Here is a 14,701-nt window from a genome sequence, read left to right on the forward strand (position 1 = left end):
ACTAGTCCCTGGGGTATCCATTCTCCAGGCCGTTTGTCAGCCCTCTGTAACAACAAACTCCCTCTCTAAACTCTCACCTAGCTAAACCAGTAACACCCAGGGAAACTGAGTCCCACATCTACTGCCAAGGCTGCAGCCTCCTTGCATATAGTAGAAGGGCTCTGGCAACTGGCAAACTCTCTTTGGCCCAGACCATCTTCATGCCAACCGGTTTCTGAAAAGGCCGACAAATTATGTCCTATCCCCCATGAGGGATTTTCTTGTTTGCATGTGCACCCTCAGCCCGACTCTTTGGTTATAGCAGCAGCTCTTGAACATCTAGATTGAGGTTTTCAACTTTCCACCTCCATGGATAAAGACGGGGGGAAATTGGAGATGCTGGGCGAAAAATAATTTTCTTCCTGCATCCTTAAACATGCACATAGTTAGCTACCAAGCCGTGATGGTTTGGCGTCAGTTTCAGTTATGGGAGCAGATGTCTACTGAACATTTACCAGAGTGGCAGAGGAAATTAACATCAGCCCCTATTAATGAGGGCCAAAACGAGGCCAAAGATGCTCTTAGGGCATGATCGTTTCATGTCTCCGATACCACTTCCACTTTGGTGACATCTGCAGTAGCTCTATAAAGACATCCTTGGTTACGTTCATCTTCTGTCCCATTAGATATAAAATAGAGGACTTACCTTTTGCAGGGGATGGCATATTTGGTGCAAAAACAGATAAGACAGTGGCAAGACTGAGACTTGATGCACAGGAGGATAAGAACTTCTACCTCCTTATAGAAGGAGAATGTTTACACTCAAGTGCATGTATCTCAGGCAACATATCTCACCATCTTCCTCTTGCCTGAATCAGAGGAGACAGTCTTACTGTCAACAGCGAATGTCTTTTCAGAACCAAGACAGAATGAAACCCAGCAAACCCCTTTTGAGAACAAAGATTTCCTCAGTCACATCTTCCCTATTGAGCAACAGGACACAGGTTTGACGTGCTAGTCGAGAGCTTCGAAGCAAAGTCGGAAGGTCCCACCTATGATTTTGGAGGCCATCGGTCCAATTTTGACAACACATGGACAGCTGTCACCTCGGACAGATGGCATTAGATACAGCGAGGGGAGGTTACACCATCCTGTTCAAATCACTTCCTCCCTGCAGCCTTCCTTATGCATCCCGTGCCTTTTCAGGATCCTTCCCACAAGAGACCAGCACCTCTCTAAGTACTCTGATCTCTAAAGGATTCAGTATTTTGGTGTATCTTCAATGATTGGAAATTTCTGGACATTGCTCTCTTTGCCACCAGACTCAATAAGAAATGACCCTGTTTTTGCTCAAGAGTGGGTCTGGACAGACAATCATTGGCAAATTGGTTCCTCTTAGATTGGGGGAAAGGTCTTGTGTCTGCATCTCCCCCCCAGTTCCCAAAGTTCTAGAGAGAAGGACACAGGATTCTGCCTGGATGATTTTGATTGCTGCAGCGTGATGGGGACAACAGCGGTACCCCGAGCTACTCCCCTTAGCCAACAGCAAATACACAACGCTGCAGTTCTCAGCGGACCTGCTCTGACAGCAGGAGAGAAGAGTCCTATCTCTAGATCTCAAATCGGACATCTAACAGCCAGGGCAATAGGAATTTGAGGGACCTAGAAAAGTTACATTCCATTGACGGCCAGTGAATTCTCATTAGTGCTGGAAAACCCACTACTAGGAGAAGTTATGACTTTAAATGGGAAAGATTCGTTACACAAGCAGCTAATAGAAATGCGGACCCAGTTTCAGTACATGTTCAGTTGATCTTAGAATACCTGTTGCGCTTAGACTCCCTCTTTTATCTTTCTCCTGTGAAAGTACATCTAGCAGTTTTTGCATCCGTCCATATTCCTCTTCAAGGTAGATCCACGTTCTCACACAAGCTGATGAGGGGCGTTGTAGAAGGTTTATTGAATCTTTATCCTCCTGTCCCTATGTGGAAGCTGAATTGGGTATTAACTCGGTTCACGTCTCCCCCATGTGAGCTGTTACGGTTGTTCCCTGTTTCATCTTTCTGCCAAGACAGCCTTTCTACGAGCAATCGCTTCCACCAGGAGAATCAGTGAGCTGCACAGAATCATAGAAGATTAGGGTAGGAAGAGACCTCAGGAGGTCATCTAGTCCAACCTCCTGCTCAAAGCAGGACCAACACCAACTAAATCATCCCAGCCAGGGCTTTGTCAAGCTGGGCCTTAAAAACCTCTAAAGATGGAGATTCCACCACCTCCCTAGGGAACCCATTCCAGTGCTTCACCACCCTCCTAGTGAAAATTTTTTCCTAATATCCAATCTAACCCTCCCCCACTGCAACTTGAGACCATTACTCCTTGTTCTGCATGCGTTGATGGTGCACTCCCCAGACAAAGAAGTTCTTAGGCCATATCCTACATCCCTTCTGAAGGCAGCTTCGGATTTCTGGGTTAATCAAAGTGTAACCTTACCTGGGTTTTCTCCTAGACCTGGTACCAGTGAAGGGGGTTTTAGATCACGCTCTGTGGATGTGGAAAGAGCGCTCTTCGTATTCTCTAGGTACAATTCAAGTCATTTCATATATGGGTGCTGTCAGGGTTCCCTCCCCACTCTGAACTCTGGGGTACAGATGTGGGGACCTGCATGAAAGACCCCCTAAGCTTATTTCTACCAGCTTAGGTTAAAAACTTCCCCAAGGCACAAATCCTTCCTTGTCCTTGGATGAGTATGGCTGCCACCACCAAGTGATTTAAACAAAGATTCAGGGAGGGCCACTTGGAGCCCTACCTCCCCCAAAATATTCCCCCAAGCCCCTACACCCCCTTTCCTGGGGAGGCTTGAGAATAATATCCTAACCAATTGGTTACAAAGTGAGCACAGATCAACCCCCCCGGGCCTTTAGGACACTAAAAAACAATCAGGTTCTTAAAAGAAGTTTATTTAAAAAAAGATAATCACTTCTAAAATCAAGATGGAAGATAACTTTACAGGATTACAAAAAGATACAAAACACAGAGGATTTCCCCTCTAGGCAAAACTTAAAAGTTACAAAAACAGGGATAAACCTCCCTCTTAGCACAGGGGAAATGCACAAGTTAAAACCGAAGACAATCTAACACATTTCCTTCCTGTTACTTACAATTTGTAATCTTAGAGGCCTTTAGTTCAGGTACGGCTTTGGGAGATGTATTTTCCCTGCCCTGGTTCCTCGAGAACACACCCAGAAAGCACAAAACAAAAACCTTCCCCCACAGATTTGAAAGTATCTTCTCCCCTCGTTAGTCCTTTTGGTCAGGTGCCAGCCAGGTTACTTGAGCTTCTTAATCCTTTACAGGTAAAGGAAGGTATTTTATGCTACCCTTAGCTGTATGTTTATGACAGGTGCTTTGAAGGGTCAGGCTGTTTCCTAGCTAGAAGGGTTGGGCTTTGGTATGATAGGATAGCGTACTTTTGGCAATTAATTTGGCAATTGATCTTTGATTATCAGCAGGTAATTATGCCCAGTGGTCTGTGATGGGATGTTAGATGGGGCGGGATCTGAGTTACTACAGAGAATTCTTTCCTGGGTGCTGGCTGGTGAGTCTTGCCCACATGCTCAGGGTTTAACTCATCGCCAAATTTGGGGTCGGGAAGGAATTTTTCTCCAGGGCAGGTTGGTAGAGACCCTGGAGGTTTTTCGCCTTCCTCTGCAGCTTGGGCACAGGTCACTTGCTGGAGGATTCTCTGCAGCTTGAGCTCTTCAAACCAGAATTTGGGGACTTCAGTAACTCAGACATAGGTTAGGGGTTTGTTACAGGAGTGGGTGGGTGAGATTCTGTGGCCTGCATTGTGCAGCAGGTCAGACTAGATGATCATAGTTGTCCTTTCTGACTTTAAAGTCTATGAGTGTTCTCGGGCAGCTTGGCGCTCCGCTCCCGCTCCTCCCCGAGCTCGCTGCTTAGAGTGACAGCTACACCGGCAGCACAGGCCCTTTATTGAGCTTGGCCAGGCTGCTCCGTGGGGTATAGTTCTCACTAGACAAGACGTTGTGCATCAGGGCTGGGTTTGGCAGAGGGCCCCACCCGTTGCCGGTCAGTTCCGACTCGGTCCTGAGCCTGCAGAGGCCAGTTACAGGTGGGTCACCTGCATTTTCCTCCTCCCCCAGAAACACGAGAAGCCCAAGTACGTGCTGTGCGTGGCCTTCACCGAGAATGGGGACGTGGTCACCGGGGACTCCGGGGGCAACCTCTACATCTGGGGCAAAGGTCAGTGCTTGGAGGGGTGGGGGGCAGTGGGAGCTGTCCAGGGGAGAGGACTGGCTGGAGGAGGGAGAATTCCAGGTGGGAGGAGCTACCAAAAAGAGCATCTGGATTTGGAGGGGGGGTTGGGGTGTCACAGAGTGTGGGGGAGACAAGGCCCTGCACCCCTGGCTTTCTGCGATTCACCGTGACTCTCAGCCAGCCAGTAAAACAGGTGGCTTATTTAAACGACAGGAACAGAGTCCAAAACAGGTCTTGCAGGTACAGACAACAGGAGCCCCCTCAGTTAGGTCCATCTTGGGGGAGGCGGAGGGGGCAGGGAGGCCAGAGCCCTGCCTGGGCCCCCCTCCATTTTCCCAGCCCACCCCAAACTGCAAAAACTCCAGCCCCTTCTCTCGCCTTTGCCTCTTTCCCCAGGCCAGGAGGTCACCTGATATCTTTGTTCTCCAACACCTTCAGTTGGCACCTTTGCAGAGGAGGGGCCCGGCCCATCAGCTGCCAGGAGACAGGGTGTCGGCCATTCTCTGTGCAGACAGCATCACACTGGGCTCTGCAACAATCACACACCCCTGGACACTGGAGAAACGCACAGGGGAAACTGAGGCACGCACACAGCACTCAGAGAAAACATTAAGAACTTTCCCACTTCATCACAGGGGGCTGGAATCATAGCAGCACAAGTGACCCTGTAACCACCCCCTGGTGACCCTAAATTACAGCTGCCTCTCCCCCTGCAAGGCTACGGGAGGGAGGGCGTTGGGTCACTGGTGGGGAAGGGGGCATGGATCCCAGCTTGGGGGGGGTTCTGCAGGCGCAGGAGCGTGGTGGGTCCCAGCGGGGGGGAGAGGGGGTCTGCGGGGGCGTGGTGGGTCTCAGCTGGGGGGGTGTTTCTGCGGAGGCATGGGGGGTTCCACCACGGGATCTCCCTGCTGACTGTGCTCTTTCTGGCAGGGGGGAACCGGATCAGCCAGGCGGTTCTGGGGGCCCACGAGGGTGGCATCTTCGGGCTGTGTGTGCTGCGCAACGGGACCATCGTCTCGGGTGGCGGCAAGGACCGCCGGGTCGTGCTCTGGGGGCGTGACTACCAGAAGCTGCAGGAGAACGAGGTGAGGGGGGTCAATGGGGGAAGCAGCTACTGCCCCTCCCCCATGGATCCCCATTAGGGTGCAGTGTTCCTGCTGCCACACAGGCACCATGGGGCAGGAGGGAGGATGGGCAGAATCCCAGGAGCCAGGACTCCTGGGTTCTCTCCCCAGCTTTGGGACTGGGGTGAGGAGCTAGTGGGTTAGAGCATTGAGGGGGGGCAGGGCTGGGAGCCAGGACACCTGGGTTCTCTCCCCAGCTCTGAGAGGGGAGTGGGGGGCTAGTGGGTTAGAGCAGGTGGGGGCTGGGAGCCAGGACACTTGGGTTCTATCCCCAGCTATGCCGATGGCTCAGTGCTCTCACTTCCCCAGGTCTCAGAGAGCTTTGGGCCTGTGCGCACCATCGCAGAAGGCAAAGACGACACCCTCTTCGTGGGGACAACCCGCAACTCCGTGCTGCAGGGCTCTCTGGCCACCGGCTTCTCCTCCCTGGTGCAGGTACCCCTCCCACCTCTCCTGTGCAGGTTTCCCCACCCTCCCCAGTGCAAGGACTCATCATTACAGACCCAAAGGTTCAGGGCTCTGGCCCCAGCTTTGGAAGAGTCTCTGGGAGGCCCTATCAGTGCACCGGACCCCTGGGGGTCTCACTGTTCCTCTGGGGTAGGCCCTGCGGCTTCACCGCCTCTCTAGGCTGGACCCCTGGGCTGCCAGCCCCACTGTGAGCTCCGTTCAGGGAGACCCACTGAGGCAGACCCTGGATGAGGCTCGTACAGCGCGGGCACCGGCAGGGTTATTAGGCAACTGGCCCCAGCGCAGAAAGTCCTTGGTCAGCAGAGGAGCAAGTTACAGCCCCAGCCGTGCCACCCCCTTTGTGTGTCATCTTTGTTCACGTTTCCAGATGTCCCAGCCAGCCTCTCCTCAGTCCTTTGTTCCCAGCTGCTCAAAGCAGGCTGGGGTCCTGCAGAGCGGGGCCTCCATGCTCGTTAGGTGCTTGGTAGCAAATGTCCCGCTGATTGGATTGGCCATTGTCTTCGGGGACTCTCCATGGACCAGGGCCCCCAGACAGCCCGGCACCGTTCACACCTGCATCTCGAGGCCTCCACCGAGAGTAACCAGCCTGTTCCCACCCCCTCGGTGACACTGCAGCGTAGGGGGGAAACTGAGGCATGCGTAGTATTCATACCAAATGTTTGCAGAAAATTCCCACTTGGTCGCATCTCTTCCCGCTTTGAGACCGAACTAATCGGGATCGCTTCAGCCAGTGACCTGGGGAAGTTCAGCCCCACCTTCTCCGCCCCGGGCAGCTGCCCTGCCAGGATCTTTCGGGTTTGAAACTGGCCTGGGGTCCTGCCGCTCCCTGCCCCCCTCATCTGCCAGCGAGCAAGGAGGGCAGTGACCCCTGTTCCCCATGTGCCAGCAGTGTCCGGGTCAGCTGGGGTGGGACTCCTTGCCCCAGCCGTATCTCAGGGCCTCTGGTGTCCCAGGGGCTGGTGAGGCCAGGTTGCAGGGGGCTCCCCCTTTGGAGCTGGGTCCCAACCCCAGGGCTGCTCATATGCAAGGTGCCCATCTCCCTCTTGGGGTAACCTGTTGCCATTGCCCCCAGGGCAGAGTCCTCTCACCCCGCCCCCCACCCGGCCCTCGCTTCTGGAGGGCTGGGATTTCACAGCCAGAGCCTTCCAGCTGCTTCCCCCTTCCCTGGGGCTTCTCTCACCCCTGGACAAGGCAAACTGGTTTGACTGCCCCCTGCCCCGCCTGTGTGTGCGCCCAGGCTCAGCTGGGGTCTGCTGGGAGCTGGCCTCAGCCTGTGCGGAGCTGGGCGGGGACTGGATCCAGGTGTCTGGTTACAGACCAGCAGGTGTCCTGAGCCAGGGGGAAACCCCCCCTCTCCCTGCCAGCTGAGCTGTTTGCTGTTCTCGAATAGCTGCATCTCACCTGGCTGGCATGACTCAGAGCTCTGGCGGTTACAGAAGCTGGGCCTGGATCCTGTCTTAAAGCAACACGGTCATTCGCTCAAGGGCCTCAAACCTGATATCCTGGAGAGCCCCAAGGACCAGCCCCCACCCTCCCCCCTTCCTGAGCTGCAGGGATCTGAGCCATCGGCACAGCGAACAGGGTCACGTTTGGATTCTTTGCCCCAGGTCCCAGCCCTTCAGCGTCGGGTGGGGTTGCACCACACAGGGCTTGAGCAGGGTTCTCTCTGTCCCAGCATCTCTCCACCCCATGAATGTCTTTCCCCCGATCACCGCGCCCACTCCGGTGGGTGTGAGCCCTTGGGGAGTACAGCCAGACACTGGAGTGGGAGCCTGTCTGTGCCCCCAGGGGCTGGCTGGGTCTCTGCTTCCTCCCCTGCTCAGTCACAGGTTGTCACTCTGGGGGCCTGAGCTGCAGGCTGCCTGCCTGGGCTGCCGGAGTGTGACCCACCCTCAACTGAAGCTTTCCCCTAGTCCCCCTCCTGGGATGCTGCCATTGGTTCCCCTTCTCTGGACCCATGCTCAGGCCAATCCCCTTGGGGTCTCTTTCCATACCTAGCCCTGCTGCCCACCCCCCTCTCTGCCAGCCAGCACTGGGCAGATCCTTCACCTCCCTGTCCGAGAGCCACGGTTTAAGCTTGTGGGGACAGATCTTACTGTACAGCTCCAACCCAGCCAGGTTATCCGGCTCTTCCAGCCTGGGGGGCCCCTCCACCCTGACCCGAGCTGCGGAGAGATTCTCCCAGCTTCTCTGTGGGTGTCTTTGCATGCCCTGAAACCATCTCCTCCAGGCTGCAGGGTCCATTTCAGTGGGGCCCTGTTGGAACAGTCCCCAGTCTCCACCCCATCCCCCCATATGGCTCCGGGGCTGCGGGAGGGGTGAGACAGCCGAGCCGCAGGGCCAGCCAGGTTCAGATCACAGGCCCAGGCAAAGGCAGGGAGGTCGGCATCTACATCGCGCTCCCCCCACCACTAAACCGTGGTATCTAGGCTCCTTTTGGAGTTGGCATCCCCAGGGCCTTTCCCACTTGTCCCTCAGAGGGTCCTCTCGCTCCTCCATCTCCAGTCCCTGCTCTTCTGGGTCCAACAGCTCCTTCCCTCTCAGCTCCAGCTCCCACCACTTCACGTCTGTCAGTGGGAAGCCAGGTCATGAAGGTCTGGACAGGGAACCAGATCTTGAGGACATCCTGCTGCTGCCTCAGCCACTGTGTGTGTCACTGCCCGGCTGCTGCCTCGGCCACTCTCAGACCCGCTTGGGGTCTAGAACCTGCTTCGTGGGCCCATCGTCTTTCTCCAGCCGTGCAATCAGCTTCTCCTTATTGAGCATCCCAGCGCCTAACCCTGTCTCCCTGCCCGGGTTGCGATGTCCTTAGGGAGATGATACTATACCATTTCCTGCACGTCACTTACTGCAAACGGCTTCTTATGTATTCAGCATCCCACTTCTGCCTCCACCAGTCATGGATCAACAGGGTTGGTGCTCTGGCCTTAGCTTTGGAGAGGCCCCCGTCAGTGCACCAGAGTCTCTGGGAGTCTCACTCTTCCTCCAGAGCAGGCTCCGCAGCGTCACCACCTCCCTGCTGGACCCTGGGCCACCAGCCCCTGTACTTCCACTGTGAGCTCCACTCAGCGAGACCCACTGAGGCAGACCCTGAGGGATAGTTGTACAAACCTAGGGAGCAATGCACCTCGTTCAGCATCTGCAGGGATGCTCAGCCAGCGCTGTCTAAACATTCGGCTGTGTTAGTCGACTGGACCCCAGCATAGAAAGTGTCTGGTCAGCCAGAAGAAAAAAGTTACAGCCTGACCCATTGTCATCAGCCCAGAGCCCAGCTGAGCCGTGTGACCCCCTTCGCTCCTAGCCTGTCCCTCCGTGTCAGCTTTGTTCAAGTTCCCAGGCCCAGGCCACCTGGCCCCTCCCGTTCCCAGTTGCTCAAACCTGGCTAACTTTCTGCATGGGGGAGTCCTCCATGCTCGATGGTTGCTAGGTACCAAGTGTCCCGCTGATTGGATTGACCGTTGTCTTCGGGGACTCTCCATTGACCTGGGCCCCCAAACCCGAGACAGCCCGGCGCCATTCACACCTGCATCTCTAGGCTGCCACTGAGAGAAATCAGCCCGTTCCCGACCCCTTGGTGACAATGCAGCATAAAGGGAAACTGAGGCACGCACAGTACTCATACTTAAATCTTTACAGAAAATTTCCACTTCAACACACCTATTCCTTCCCCCTCTCCTCCTTGCAGGTACCATCTCCTCTGCCTCTCCCCCTCATTCCCCAGGTACCCATCCCTACCCCGCATCCCCATGGGTATCCATCCCCTCCCCTTCTCTCCCCCTTGCAGGTATCCATCCCCTCCTCCGCAGGTATCCATCCCCACCTCACCCTCCCTGCAGGTACCCATTGCCACCCAAGTAGGTATCCACCACCCCACAGGTATCCCTATCCGCCCTCCATGCAGGATGCCCTGCCATGGCCTGGAGTAGGAGTCTGGGGAGGGACAAATGGTGCTGAGACTTCCCTGACAGCCAATAGAAGAGCTCTGTGCTGGCTCAGCCCATCCTTCTGCCTTCCTGGTTGGGGCTTTCTGCTCTTTGGGGTCTGGATCCTGGGGGGTCTCATGCCACATCCTGAGCCTGGTTGTTGGGGGCATCAGGCTGTGAGATGCGAGCACAGGCAGGGGGTGCCTAGAATACTCCATGATCTGACTGAGGAGATTAGCAATTATCGTCAAAGCCTCATGGGAGACAGGAGAGATTCCAGAGAACTGGAAAAGGGCAAATATGGTGTCCATCGATAGCAAGGGGAATGAAGACAACCCAGGGAATTACAGACCAATCAGTTTAACTTCCGTACCCAAAAAGAGACGAGCAAATAATCCATCAATTTCCAAACACCTAGAAGACAAGAAAATAACAGCATGGATTTGTCAAGAACAAATCATGTCAAACCAACCTAATAGCTTTCTTTGACAGGGTAACAAGCCTTGTGGATGGGGTGGGGAGAGCAGTAACTATGGTATATCTTGACTTTAGTGAGGCTTTTGATACAACCTAGGTGGAGCTACTATAAGGTGGATGCATAACTGATTGGGAAATTGTTCCCAGAGCGTAGTTATCAGTGGCTCACAGTCAGGCTGGAAGGGCACGACGAGTGGGGTCCCGCAGGGATCGGTTCTAGGTCTGGTTCTGTTCAATATCTTCATCAGTGGTTTAGATAANTCCGCACCTTTTCTCTGACCTAAAGCCCTCCGAGTGGTATTGGTGGAAGGGCTCATGGAGTGGCGTCCCGCAGGGATCGGTTCTGTTCCATATCTTCATCAGTGATTTAGATAATGGCATAGAGAGTACACTTATAAAGTTTGCGGATGATACCAAGCTGGGAGGGGTTGCAAGCGTTTTGGAGGACAGGATTAAAATTCAAAATGATCTGAACAAACTGGAGAAATGATCTGAAGGAAATAGGGTGAAATTCAATAAGGGCAAATGCAAAGTGCTCCACTTGGGAAGGAACAGTCAGTTGCACACGTACAAAACGGGAAATGGCTGCCTAGGTAGGAGCCTGCGGAAAGGGATCTGGGGGTCACAGTGGATCACAAGCTAAATATGAGTCAATAGAGTAAAGCTGTTGCAAAAAAAATCAAACGTCCTTCTGGGCTGTATTAGCAGGAGTGTTGTAAGGCAGACACGAGAAGTCATTCTGCCGCTCTGCTCCACGCTGATTAGGCCTCAGCTGGAGGATTGTGTCCAGTTCTGGGCACCACATTTCAGGAAAGATGTGGACAAATTGGAGAGTCCAGAGAAGAGTAACAAACCTGATGAAAGGGCTAGAAAACATGAGCTATGAGGGACAACTGGATGAATTGGGTTTGTTAAGTCTGGAGAAAAGACTGAGCGGGGACATGACAACAGTTTCAGGGACATAACAGGTGGTTACAAGGAGGAGGGTGAAAATTGTTCTTATTAACCTCTGAGGACAGGACAAGAAGCAACGGGCTTAAATTGCAGCCAGGGCGGTTTAGGTCAGACATTAGGAACAGGTTCCTGTCTGGGTAGCTAAGCCCTGGAACAAATTGCCCAGGGAGGGTTGGAATCTCTGTCCCTGGAGGTTTTTAAGAGCAGGATGGATGAGCAGCAGGCAGGGTGAGTTATTACTTGGTCCTGCCGTGAGTGCAGGGGGCTGAACTAGGTGCCCTCTCGAGGTCCCTTCCTGTCCTACCCTTCTGTGATTCTGTGGTCACCTGGGGGGAGGAGAGGGCTCATGAGGGCCTTGGGTGTAGGGGTTGAGCGCTTGGGAGCAGGGCAAGATGCGGGGTCTTAGCCATAATGACATACACAGAAAACAGTTGCAACCTGGTTTGTGGGTCAGGAGTCAGGACTCCTGGGTTCTCTCCAACTCTGGGAGGGGAGGTGGCCAGGACTCCTGGGTTCTCTCCTCATCGCTGTGGGGATCATTCCCACCTCGCTAAGGCACGGGGGGCCCTGGGTGGGAAGGGCTGGGCACTCAGCAGGGCTGTCTCTCCCCAGGGTCACATGGAGGAGCTCTGGGGCCTGGCCACCCACCCCAGTCTGGACCAGTTCCTGACCTGTGGCCAGGACAGGCAGGTTCATCTGTGGAGCATGGCCACCCGCCGGCCGCTGTGGAGCAAAGCCATCGAGGTGAGCGGATTGGGGGGCCCCACGGGCTGGGAGGGTCCCACAGGGTGGAGGTGGGGCATTGGCTGCAGCTGTCCTAGGCCTGGAGTAAACCTGTCTCTCTCTGCCCCCCAGGATGCGGCCCGCTCGGCTGGCTTCCATCCCAGCGGCTCCGTGCTGGCGGTGGGGACGGTGACGGGAAGGTATGGGAGTGGGGTGTGGAAGGGGCTGACTCTGGGGGGTGGCACTGCAGCCCTGCGGGGAGTGAGGCACAAAGCCTCGTTCCTGTGGGGTGGGGGAGGGCACAGGGTCCGTGCCGCTGCCTCCGAGCTGGCAGCCTCTTGGCAGTGGCAGTGCCCCGCATAGCCCCAGTGCCTGGCAGAGCTGGGTGTGGATGGTGGGCTCAGGCCTAGCCTGGGAGCTGGCGCTCTAGTGACCCCCCCATCCCTGGGCACCCCCAGGGTGGGGGTCGCCAGCCGGCTCCGGCCATGCTGCCTGCAGGCAGGATGCGCTGCTGCAGCTCCAACTCGGGATCCTGCACCCTAGAGCGCCCGCCCTCCCGAGATCCCAGCCACACAGAGGGCCAGACCCCAAGATGAAGGATTATTGGAGAAGGGGGTGCCAGGCCGTTCCCTCCACCCCCGGGTATCTGTCACCCATCGAACAGATGCTGGGCAGGTGCAGGGTCCCTGGGCCACAGTCCCGTTCTCCCCACCAGGTGGCTGGTGCTGGACACAGAGACACGGGACCTAGTCACAATCCACACAGACGGCAGCGAGCCCATCTCCGTCGTCAGCTTCTCACCAGGTAGGGGACCCCCGGCACACTGAGGGGGCAGCTACAGCTGGGCTGGCAGGGACTGCGGGTCGGGAGTGAGGGGCACCGGCAGAGCTGGGGGTGAGGAGCCCGGGGCTGGGCTGCGGGTCGGGAGTGAGGGGCACCGGCAGAGCTGGGGGAGGGGAACTGACCCTGTCGTGCCTGCCTTGACCCCACATCCTCAGCCCTTCCCGTCCCCAATTCCAGTAGCCCCTCGGCTCCCGTGAGGGGCGTCCCGCCGTCCGGCCCTGGCCCGGGCCCTGCTCTGCAGCCTGTGTGGCTCTGCCCAGCTCCCCCTCTCTGTGCCCCCAGATGGCAGCTACCTGGCCGTGGGCTCCCACGATAACTTCATCTACGTGTACGGCGTCTCCGAGGGCGGCAGGAAGTACAGCCGCGTCGGCAAGTGCTCGGTAGGTGGGGGCCGGGCGGGGCCGGGCAGGGAAGGAGGGGCCCTCACCGGGGCTCTGCTGGAGGGGCGCCCATGGGGCTGGCGGAGCCACTCGCCCTGCAGCGCAGGGGGCAGCCAGCGGGGGGCGCTGCTGAGCATGTGCCCCGTGAGGCTCACCATAGGCCAGGGGCGGGGAGCGAGCCGGGGGCCTCTCGGGGCCCCTCTGGAACCAGACGCTTGTTCTCTCTGTAGCACGGGCACCCCCAGAGCCCCAGGTCGATCTCCCACTGGGGTCGGTCACACCCCCCGCTAGCCCCCTGCCCTGCCCCCCAGGGTCAGTCACCCTCCCCCCGTTAACCCCCTCTGCCCCTCCCCCCACAGGGTCATTCCAGTTTCATCACTCACCTAGACTGGGCAGCCGACAGCAGCTGTTTCGTCACCAACTCTGGGGACTACGAGATCCTGTACTGTGAGTGTGGCCTGGGGTGTGCCAGGGAGATGGGCCCCGCTGGGCACCGGGACGGGCTCTGGGCATTGGGTCGGGGAGCTGGGTCCCGCTGAGCGTAGCGCCGGGCTCTGGGCATTGGGCCGGGGAGCTGGGTCCCGCTGGGCACCGCCCCGGGCTCTGGGCATTGGGTCGGGGAGCCGGGTCCCGCTGAGCGTAGCGCCGGGCTCTGGGCATCGGGTCAGGGAGCCGGGCCCCACTGGGGGCTGTACCAGGAGCCTGGCCCAACTGGGCACCATGCCAGGAGCTGGCTCCTGCTGGGCACCACCCTTTTAAAGGCTGGGATGCTTTGGCCCCAAGGTAATAGTGACTCATCAAACCAGTGGCAGGCGTGTTCTTCCCCCTGGGAAGAGAGAAATACTCCCATGTCCCCAATGGGGCATCTTTCCAGTGGGTAGCCCAGGGCCCCCCATTTCCCTGCGGGGCCCAGAGACACCCACATCCTCAGCCTGAGGAGTAAACGGCTAATACAGGAAGGTACTTGGAGGGCCCAAGGTGCAGCCATCTCCGGGCTGACCTGGAGGGGGCAGGGAGCCAGGACTCCTGGGTTCCATTCCTGGCACTGGCTGGTGACAGGGCTGCAGCCTGGTGACCCCCCCATAATGGGAGGATTATGGGACTGTCCCCCGGGGTGTCACAGGGAGACCCCCATGGCCAGGAGAGTATCCTGGGCTGTTTAGGTTGGGGGCTCTGGGGCTGCTCTGTGGGGCGGAGTCCCCTGCTCATCCGGCCCCCTTGTCTCCAGGGGACCCCACCACCTGCCGTCAGATCCCCAACACTGGAGCCGTGCGCAACCTGGAGTGGGCCACGGCCAGCTGTGTGCTGGGCTTCGGGGTCTTCGGTGAGTGCCGGGGCAGCAGGGAGCTGGGGGCCAGCCCCATTCAGGGGACACACACCCTGCCTGTGGGGCGTGGCTGATCCTGCTGCACTGGGGGGCTGTTTGGGGAACAGGGCTGGGGGTGGCTGTAGGGGCTGGGGGTGGCAGGTGAGTAAAAGGTTGGGGAGCAGATTGGGGGTCTGGTCAGGAGGCGGGAGGTGGGGCTGGGGGTGCTGGTCAGGGAGGGGGCTG

At 57.0% G+C, this 14,701-nt stretch overlaps 2 protein-coding genes across 4 annotated transcripts in view; both read left to right on the plus strand.

Annotated features, from left to right (window-relative positions):
- Positions 1-14,701, plus strand: part of EML2 (EMAP like 2) — a 41,580-nt gene that overhangs the window by 24,999 nt on the left and 1,880 nt on the right. For both annotated transcript variants that reach the window (XM_075070680.1, XM_075070679.1), the window contains 9 exons: positions 4,143-4,242; positions 5,188-5,342; positions 5,691-5,816; positions 11,816-11,947; positions 12,059-12,126; positions 12,642-12,730; positions 13,052-13,149; positions 13,509-13,596; positions 14,378-14,473. In XM_075070680.1, coding sequence (XP_074926781.1) covers positions 4,143-4,242; positions 5,188-5,342; positions 5,691-5,816; positions 11,816-11,947; positions 12,059-12,126; positions 12,642-12,730; positions 13,052-13,149; positions 13,509-13,596; positions 14,378-14,473 — 952 coding nt within the window. The remainder of the gene's footprint in view (positions 1-4,142; positions 4,243-5,187; positions 5,343-5,690; positions 5,817-11,815; positions 11,948-12,058; positions 12,127-12,641; positions 12,731-13,051; positions 13,150-13,508; positions 13,597-14,377; positions 14,474-14,701) is intronic.
- OPA3 (outer mitochondrial membrane lipid metabolism regulator OPA3) overlaps positions 12,305-14,701 on the plus strand; it is a 45,875-nt gene continuing 43,478 nt past the window's right edge. The window contains exon 1 of one of the 2 annotated variants that reach the window (XM_075070681.1): positions 12,305-12,313. The gene's annotated coding sequence lies outside the window, so the exon portion shown is untranslated. Of the gene's footprint in view, positions 12,314-12,764; positions 12,821-14,701 lie in introns of those variants that run through there. The other variant, XM_032798000.2, reaches the window with a different exon arrangement.

Source organism: Chelonoidis abingdonii, chromosome 11, assembly GCF_003597395.2.
Source record: "Chelonoidis abingdonii isolate Lonesome George chromosome 11, CheloAbing_2.0, whole genome shotgun sequence".
NCBI lineage: Eukaryota > Metazoa > Chordata > Testudines > Testudinidae > Chelonoidis > Chelonoidis abingdonii.